At 46.5% G+C, this 9,456-nt stretch overlaps 2 protein-coding genes across 2 annotated transcripts; both read right to left on the bottom strand.

Annotated features, from left to right (window-relative positions):
- Window positions 1-890: 890 nt before the first annotated feature.
- On the bottom strand, window positions 891-2,202 carry PtA15_5A289 (uncharacterized protein; the record flags this gene model as incomplete). The annotated part of the gene is made up of 5 exons (XM_053169033.1): window positions 891-1,047; window positions 1,147-1,514; window positions 1,604-1,726; window positions 1,828-1,913; window positions 2,037-2,202. 5 exons carry the CDS (start codon window positions 2,200-2,202, stop codon window positions 891-893), a joined length of 900 nt encoding a protein of 299 aa, XP_053020271.1.
- A 1,456-nt stretch (window positions 2,203-3,658) lies between these two features.
- PtA15_5A288 (uncharacterized protein) lies at window positions 3,659-4,180 on the bottom strand (the record flags this gene model as incomplete). The annotated part of the gene is made up of 1 exon (XM_053169032.1): window positions 3,659-4,180. The coding sequence occupies one exon, from the start codon at window positions 4,178-4,180 to the stop codon at window positions 3,659-3,661; it is 522 nt and encodes a 173-aa protein (XP_053020270.1).
- Window positions 4,181-9,456: the final 5,276 nt, after the last annotated feature.

Genomic DNA, 9,456 nt, shown 5'->3' with positions numbered 1-9,456 from the left:
AACTCAACCAATTTAAACTTGGTTGATCTTAACTGATGAAATATAAATCCAAGCCCTTGGTTTTATATTTTGTTGGATGTGATCAACCCATTTTAAATTGGTTGAGTGCATCCCAGCCAAATATGCTGGCAGTGTGCAGTAAGCTAAAAAAACAAGGAATTAAACCTGAGATAACAGGCTACAAGTCCACTCATTTTTTTAAACCCCAAACTACAGTTTTTAAATCATTTTCCAAAAATATATACTGTTTTTTACAAGAAAAAGTCGACTCTGTAGGGCCAATGATGCGACATTAAAGGCTTGGCGCCTAGGCTTTAGTAAGCTCGGTATGGCATGGGTTCCTTCTTCGGAGGGTCGCTTCGGGGCTCTCTGGCGCCTGTGATCGAGGGACTGAGGCAAGTTCCAGAATTAGTCTGAATGCAACACCATGTCTGACTGTGGAAATTTCCACACGAACTTACCAACAGACCCTTGATCAAGGTGCACAGCTTCAAAAGGAATTGTAGACTCTTAGGGAAACGATTGGAAAGGACATTTCCTTGACAAGATTGTTGACAAACAATCAAGTTGGTTGTATGGAGTATGGGGATAAACAGCTCATTTTCTGTCGTTCTATGTGGAGGAAATCGGAAGAACTCAAGGAAAAGCACATGCTCAGCCGTTTGTTTTTTTCTCGAGCCGTTATATGAATAGACAAGAGAAGAAGAGAAAAGGAGACTGGAGGTACCGATATGAATCGAGTACCTATTAAGTTGACCGGGTGACTCGACAATTGATTAAGAAAATCCAATCCCAATGGGAAACAAACAAACAAAAAAATTGCCTCCAAAAAAGGAGAACACATGGATATTTCTGAGCGGGGACCATGCAGCCAGATGAACGTGTAATTCTCAGGCGGATGATACCTTGGCTTTCTTCTTTTTGGGTTCGTCGTTGGACTCAGACTCAAGATCGACGACTTGGTTGGGATCCCCGTCCTCCTCGTCCGAATCCTCATCGCTAAACCCGAAGGTTTCGTTGGCGGCTTCGACGACTCCTGCGTAGAGACTTTCAAAACATAACAAAAAATATATATAGATAAAGTCGTGAGGAAGGTGGAATTCAACAGGCAAACGTGATTAAGATGAGCCAGGGCGGAAGACTTACTCTAATGCTTTGGAATGAAGTTCCAAGAGGTGGGTGTGCAATTGATACCGATCTTCTTCGTAAGAAAAGAAGTTGAAAAAGCTGCCAGACGCCTCCTCGATTTCGATCTCGCCTTGCTGGTTTTCTAACTCTTCAAGCGTCATGCAAGGCTTTTTGGCCACCAAGTTGTGTTCGTCAGATGCCCATTGGATCGGGACTGGAGTCGACTTGACCTGGCGATCGAGATCGTATTTCTTGTTCATCTCGGCAAGTAAAGGATTTGGTTTCTCGCCAGAGCCATTCACAGCCACAGGCTCGTCCTCAAGATCGACGACGAATTTCTTGGTCAAGATCCGGTCAGAGAAGTAGGGGTTTCCCTTGGCAAAATGCTGGGGAAGAAAAACAGTGAGCTACTTTTGGTTATGATCTATATCCAAGCAGAGGGTATACTTTTTTATATATGAGACGAACAACTCACAAAGTGGAAGGTCACACTTCTCGCATCGTTGGGGTCATGATCGATTGTCAAGTCCTCTAAATGAGACAATGCGTCCCTATCGATCGCGTCAACGTGGTGGTGGCAAGCAGGATCGTTTGTCAACTGCAATCAAAGCAACCATACAAGCAACATGTCCAACTTCAGTTAAGGATAAATAAGGGGACCGTCCACCTCGGAAATTGCCCTTGGGGGTTAATACTAACAACTTGGAGCCAAAAGCCGGGAATTTTCTTGACAAATTCACTGCGTCTCTTGTAGATAGGATCGAGTAGTTTGACCTTGTGATTGTCTGTATTCGAGAGAAAGGGGGAAAGCTTTGTCAGTTTTTTTCGATCGAGAAGGACGCGTCCGTTGCAAAACAGCACAGCAACTGATTGATGACTATCTGGTATGAAGAAGAAAAATAACTGACAAGCTTCCCATTCTGCTTTCAATAGTTCTTCATCGAATTTCAAGACTTGGTCGAATTGCCCTTCGCCGTAGGCTTCCTTGAGCTGCGATTCGCGCTCGAGGTTGGAATCGAAGGTAACCAATTCAAATTGTTCGGCGGCAGCAGCGCTGGCATCAGTAGCAGACATGTTGATTGGTGAAGTTTTGGAGATGTGTCGGTTGTTGAGAGGAAGGTATTAATAAAACTTGGGGGATATTTTCAGCCACAGGGAGGAGTCTCGCCCCTTGTGGTGAACGTGGCGCGCGCCCTAAAGTGGGCGAAGTCAGAAACTCGACAAAACTGGTTAATACTCGTTTTACCGGAGAATCGCAGCAGCACAGCCACAGTCGCGACTCGCCACCGCGAGGTTGCAACTTGGACAGGAGGAGTTTTGCGAGCTTAACTAAGGGCCTGTACCATGGGCTTTGATTTGGAAAAATTCTTACTTTTGTTGCCCTCTACAGAAAAAGTGAAAACTCGTCAGTGATCATTGCAAGATCATAAGGCATAGAAAGATTGTTCCTTGGGACAAAGGACACTGTGCTACCGTCAGCGTTACGCAAAAGCCACTCATTATTCTTCCAATCCGTGCTGGAAGCATTCGCTGCTATCCAGTCACGCCCCAATATGAGATCATAGGATGAGAGGGGAGCCACACGACAGGTGACAAAGCCCTGGAATTCACCAAGGGAAAGACACAGCTTACACATGGCCTTGTTAGTGATTGTATTCCCAAAAGCACCCGCGACGGCAAATGGCACACATGATAAAGTTTTCAGACCTTGGTCTGCGACAAATCTCTTTGAAACATAAGATGAACCCGCACCTGTATCTATAAGGACGTTAGCTATTTGCCCTTCAATTGATTGAAAGAAATTTACACAAAAGTTTTCCTCATTTTGAGGTATAGACAGTAACTGATCAGAATTAGTGCCTAACAAATCGCAAATCACATCTCCGGATGGCATGGTACGTACAAATCTCTCTGTAGGAGACAAAGCTACATCCTCATTTGGGATAGTAGCACTCATTGCTATAGCTGTTTTTGAACTTATTTGTTCAGGTTGATCACTCTCAGAAGTAGTAACAAACGTATTGTTTTTATTGCGCAAAACAGAAATACAAGGAGAGTTATCGGTCGGTGGCAGAGACAATTGCGCACCAACTACACATTTAAAGAAACAGAGTTTGAGCCAGAAGCAGCGCGCTTCGCATCGTAGCGTTGCTGCTTCTCTGTCTTAGGCTCCGGACACTTGTTACTGTTGTGTCCCGGTTTGCCGCAATTGTAGCAAACCCGCTCGCCAGAGTTGGCCTTTGATTTCTTCCCAGAGGAAGAGTCGTTGGCGTCCGACTGGCGTTTCGGGGACTTCTCTGAAGTTGAAGCAACATGAGACGAATGATAACGTCGGTCCTCGTCAAGGGCAGCAGATTGGACACTTCGGAAAGACATCTCCTTGTTGTCGCGCTCCGCCGTCGCCATGATAATGTCAAGTCGTTTGGACAGGCCGGGATTGACTTTCAAAACAAATCCGGTGATTTCATCATACTCAAAACCGTAGTTTTTGGCAGTGATTTGCCACAAAGAAAAGTGTTGCATAAAATGCTCAAGGGTTTTGTTTGGACCCTGGCGAAGCTGCTTTCAAGCGCGGGCAACAGACCGTTTGTTCATCGCGAGGGGGTTTGTCTTTGGTAAGCCAGGCCTTGAATGCTGGCCAGTTCTGAGGTTCATTGTTGTCTTCGCGGGCCACCTTCAATTTGTCTAAAGCCCATCCATCGAGCATGTTGAAACCAACAGTGTGCCACAACAATGGATGAGCATGGATCATCTCGAGAGACAGCTGAAGATCCGACAACCAAACCCGTGCGTCGGAATGGATTGAGCCGGTGTACTTGGCTTGTTTCTGACTGAACCAAATTTTTAAGACCGTCGAGAGAGATCTCTCCCAGCCAGTATGACGGTTGATCCGAGGGACTCCTGGAGCACGTTCAAAGTATTTGTCGACTTTGTCAGCCTTGCGAGCAGGCGGCGCAGCAGGTAAAGGAGCGTCGGCAAAAGGGAGGGTGGGTTTCTCGGTCCCATCGTCAGACACCGCCCGAGCCTTGCCTTTGACGCGGAGGTCATTCATTGCCTGGGTGACTGCGTCCCGAGCTGCGCCCTGGCCTCCTGAGGAAGATGTAGGATTATGGACCCAGACCCCCACCCGCAGCTACCCGCAAGGAAGCTCGCGCGGTTAACCCCAGACGCGCAGCATTCCGCAAGGAAGCTCGCAACCAGAATAAGCCCAGCTGCTAAGAAAGGTAAGCTGATTAAGCCCCTTTTGCAGTACAAAGCCCCAGACCACAAGCTGACAAACATCGCTTTGACGATCGCAGCCGAGGATCAACCAGCAAGAACCGCACAGGTCAAAGCCCAGCCAAACAAACAAGAAAGACCAACCTTGTACGTCCCAAGAGCTAGATCATAGAAGACTTAGAAATAAGGCTGACTAGATCTTACATTTTCTACTACAGAACTCTTGCGGATCGACTCGGACCCAGAAAGAAACAAGACTCACTCGTAAGACTATCGGAGGTGCAAGCACCTGGTAAGCAGAAGAAACAGATCCAATACAGAACAAAGAGACAGAAGAGAAACTGACTCAGAACGTTGCGCGCACAACAAACAGACTCACAGCAATACCACCCGTTCCGACAGGACAAGACCAAGCTGCTACGCTGATTGGTCCCTGTCTCGTCTTGTATCCAAGTTCAGACAGACCCCGATCTCACGATTGACGGTACCAGACCCAGAACCAAGCAACCGGACAGAAGGTCCCTAAGCAAGCATCCTCCAGTGTTGCTTTTAGGTAAACACTTCTGTCCGAACTCTTTCTTACTTAACTATTAGTTTGTAAATACAACTAGTTTAACGGAGAAATTATTATTTTAGTTGTTTGAATTCTTTTAGAAGAAGCTGAGGCGGCGCCCATCATAATCCCGTTTGGATAGGCAGGATTTGTATTGGTGAAATCAGATAACAAAGGATCTTTGTAATCGTTGTTGCTGCTCTCAGAGACCTCTTCGGACGCCTCGAGAGGGGCAATGGTGCGCCAGAAGCGCGGATTATTGGCGAGATACAAGCTTTCTTCGGGAGTCATACGTTGAAGCTTGTCTTCGCAGTAGTCGATCCCATTGAAAGGGGGTCAAGGAGCCAGCGGGGCATATCGACCACGTCAAGTGGTAACGTTGTTGTTAGCAGGAGGGGATCAAGGAATAGCCATGCTAAAATAAGTAGACAAGTCAACAAAAATTTCAGTTTGGGTCAATACCAGGTAAGAGCATCTCCAACGGTCCGGGGGGCAGTTAGCCTACGTTCCCCGGCCCGCAAGCACATGTCACAGCAGTCGCGGCTCAGCTCCAATTATGGACTGGCAGTTCAACCCGCAATCCAACAGGCAGATCACTCCTCCAGCGCCACCCACCACCCTTGTTCCAGTCATCAATAGGAGTATAACACACTCCCCTCGATGACTGGAACTTTCTGGTCATCAGGATGCATGTCCATCGATGAGCAGAATGATCTGGTCACCGTGACGCATGTATCTCAATGACCAGAACGTTCTGGTCATCAGGACGCATGTATCTCAATGAAAGGAGCAAACAAAGGCAATACTCCTCTTGATGACCCAAGCGGACCAGTCATCAAGAGGAGTTATCTTATATTATACACCTCTCAATGGCCGGAGAGAACCGTTCATTCATTGAGCGGAGTTGTTTACTCCTCTCAATGACTGTAGAGGACCACGCACATATCTTGATGACCGGAACGGTGTGGTGCTCCATTCCAAACCATAAGTAGTATTTTATTGCTTTCCTTTACATATATTCATCATTACATTACCCATTTCCCCATAAAACTTTACAAATACCTCATTATTATTACATATTCAGATTCTACGCCAAATTTCACCTATAGTCACTCATACATAGTACCCCCTTATCTTCAATGGTTCAATAGTTATAAAGGATATAAGACTTACAGAAACCTTACAGTCTTCATTAGTTACAATACTCATTTCATTAGTAACTTACTTGAATCATTTCATTAAATTCTTTTCACAGATATTTTCTCACATGCTAAACCCTTTACATACTTTACTCATTATGTACTATACCTATTGTACACATTACATCATTGGATCTGTGCTTATCCCTTTCAGTAGTGCTCATCATTACAAGCTGTTACTATGTTCACATCACTTTCCCCATTTGTACAATCTTTTATTCCCATATCCAGAACCTTTCCCCATTTGTACAACCTTCCTTCCCATAGCCAGAACTCCTCATTGTCTGTGCTCATCCTTCCTTCATATAAGAACTGTCCTTCCCCCCTCACTTGTACCTCATGCAGAGAACTATATGCAGATTATTAGATACAGAAATTATAGTGCCCAATCTCATCAACCCATTGCCAGTGAATCATTGTCATTGCTTTCCCCCTTCAACCATTGCCCCAACCGTCTCATCCTCAGTAGTCAGTAGTCAGCTCATAGTACTAGCTCCTAAGATCAAGTAGAAATCAGCCACACCTTTTCTTCTTTTTCTTAGTGTTACTCTCATCCCCTCAGCATTAGTCAGGAAGGCAGCCTCATCAGCACCCTTGCATAGCTTACATTAGTACTAGTGTTGCTATCCATTTCCCTTCCAAGCTCTATTCTGCCCCTTGAGTAGTTCCACAAGTGGTGTCCCAACAGTGGCTTTTCTATACTTCATATATCTTCAGCCTTAGTAATACTTTTACCATCAGCTACATACTACTTTACCTACACTTCTCATACTCCTCCTTTATAAAGCAACCTCCTACTATTAGAATCTATTTCAACCATCAGTAACATTATCAGCACATCCACTATCAACCTTCAACACTTCCAGACTTAAATTCAACTTACCTATTCCAACTATGTCTCACCAAGGCATGGTACCTCCTGCTATACCCAGTTATGGACCCTACAGGGACAACAATCAACAGTCAGAAGAATCAGAGGATCTTATAGGTATTCCAATTCATTTTCCCAGATATCAGCGCCAAAGGGACCATTCAACACACCCCACCAGGTCCAAAACTCACTTCTTAAACAGAGAACCAGCCATGCCAAGGTACCAGGATCCAATCAGTAAAGGAGTTAAGAAGGTCAAATCAGTAGCAGTTATCAACAGGAGGAGACTCAATAGGACAGACACCCCAAATGCCAAGGACAACTCACCTGCCACCACCAGCAAACCTTCTCCCTCTATAGCCCTCACAGATGGAAAATTCCTACCTCCTCACATGGACAGCAACATCATGGGAAAACCCCATCAGCCCCTAAAGGAAACTGGATTAATGGACAATTTCATATCTGAGGAGCTGGCTTATCAAACTGGATTGGAACTCACTGCTAGAGATGACTCACTATCAATCATGGACTCACCTGGACAGGATTCTGTTGTACCAATTATCCTACCCAACATTCAGAACTGGAAAATCAATATTCAATCAAACATAAATCACCCTGGCTCAGCCTTTACTCCTCTAACACCAAAAGAAATCAATTCAGTGGACCAACCTATTCAAATTTCTCCCAATCCTCCTCTCAGCATTCCACCATTTTTCCCTACTCCAAAAATTACTCCAAGATGGCTGTCAGTTGGAATCAAGCACTTTTTCTTTGGTCAGTTTCTGGGGACATCAGCTAAGCTGGGGGAGGACCAGCATCAGAAAAGAAACATCTCAAAAATCAACAAAACTTCTGGAAACAGCAACCTGGAATTTCAAAATTTTTACAACTCAGCTTCTTCTTCCCTTTTTCATGAAATTTTGCAGCAAAGCAACTTAACATTTCATCAAACAGTCCTTCCACTCCTTTCAAACCATATCCCCATCTTTGAATCTCTCCATCCAGCTTCAACCCACAGGAAAACTTCCGAAATCTACAGATTAGGACCTAATTCTTGGTGGTCAGTACTTGAGATGAGGGCATATTATTGGTTTTTTCTAGTGTTAAGGAGTCGCGCGAAGGTCTCCGGCGGCATCGAAGTGATGGAATTGTTGGATATATCAGGGCTAGCGAAGGGCGATGGAGGTAACTTGCTAGGATGCGATAGGAGGATGAACGGCTGCAAATTGCTTTCTGGGACATTCAAAATTATATCCCAGCAAGTCATAGGGCTCTCTATCAAACGCGATCATAATTTATCTATCTTTCCTTCTTTTGGAAAAAGTCCGAGGCCCTTACGCGCAGATACTCAAGATGTTTTCTCGACTAGCTACCCCGGTGTACAACCCGGAGTGGATCGTTGTTCCCGTACTCTCTTGATTAGCAACGCCGGCGTAGGAACAGGAAAGGATTGCTTTCTTTCAGATACCTAGAGAATGTCAAGTGGTACCCGGTTGGCGGTACCCGGCACCGCTTGGCGGGTACCGCCTGCGTCTGCGTGGTACCCGCCAAGCGGTGCCGGGTGCCCGTTTTTTGGCGAAAAGCGGTGTGGTACCCGGGTACCGCCCCCAAGTACCGCCCGACCCCCGGGGGATGGGGGACCGTGAGACAACACTGGGTCGCTAGGCTACGCTACGCTATTTCAGCGCTACGCGTTAGCGTAGTGGCAAAAAGCGCCCATCTATTTTGCATAGCGTTAGCGAGCTGTTAGCGCCGCTACGCTGCGCTAATTTTCAGCGGCGCTAACAGCGCGCCAATTCTTTGTTAGCGTTAGCGCGCCGCTACAGTCGCTACGCTACGCTGCGCTGCGCTACAGCGCTTTTAGCGGAAAAAAAGCCCTTTTTTCCCGCTAAAGGCGCTGTAGCGCAGCGTAGCGCGCACTCTTTTGCGCCCTGCATGTGTAGCGTTAGCGCAATTGCGCGCATCTGCGCTAACGCTACGCTATCAGCTAAAATAGCTGCGCACCGCGTGCGCGTAGCGTTAGCGAATATGCGTGCAATTGCGCTAACGCTACACTAAAAAATAGCGCATTTGCGCTGCGCTACGCTACGCTAACCGCTATGGTTAGCGTAGCGACCCAGTGTTGCGTGAGAGGACCGCAATGGCCAATCATTTGGCCATTGAAGAGGCTCTTGATGGCCGGTCAGCCATTTGGCCATGGGGAAGCCCTCAAGGGCGGCATCTGCCCAGCAGGAGGCCCTCAATGGACGGTCATTTGGCCATCCAGAGGCCCTCAATGGCCTTGCCGGTCATCGAAGGGAATACACATTCCCTTTGATGGCCATTGCAGTTCTGGTCAACTGGTCACCGAAGGGAATACATATTTCCTTTGGTTTTAAAGAAAAACCAAGCAGGTACCGCCGGTACCCGCCTTATGTACCGCTGGTACCCGCCAGGCGGTGCCGGATGCGGTGCCGGGTGCCAGTTTTGTGGAAAAACCGCGCGGG

Source organism: Puccinia triticina, chromosome 5A (genome assembly GCF_026914185.1).
Source record: "Puccinia triticina chromosome 5A, complete sequence".
Lineage (NCBI taxonomy): Eukaryota > Fungi > Basidiomycota > Pucciniomycetes > Pucciniales > Pucciniaceae > Puccinia > Puccinia triticina.
The sequence above is the reverse complement of the archived record's forward strand: the minus strand, read 5'-3'. Positions and strand labels throughout refer to the sequence as shown.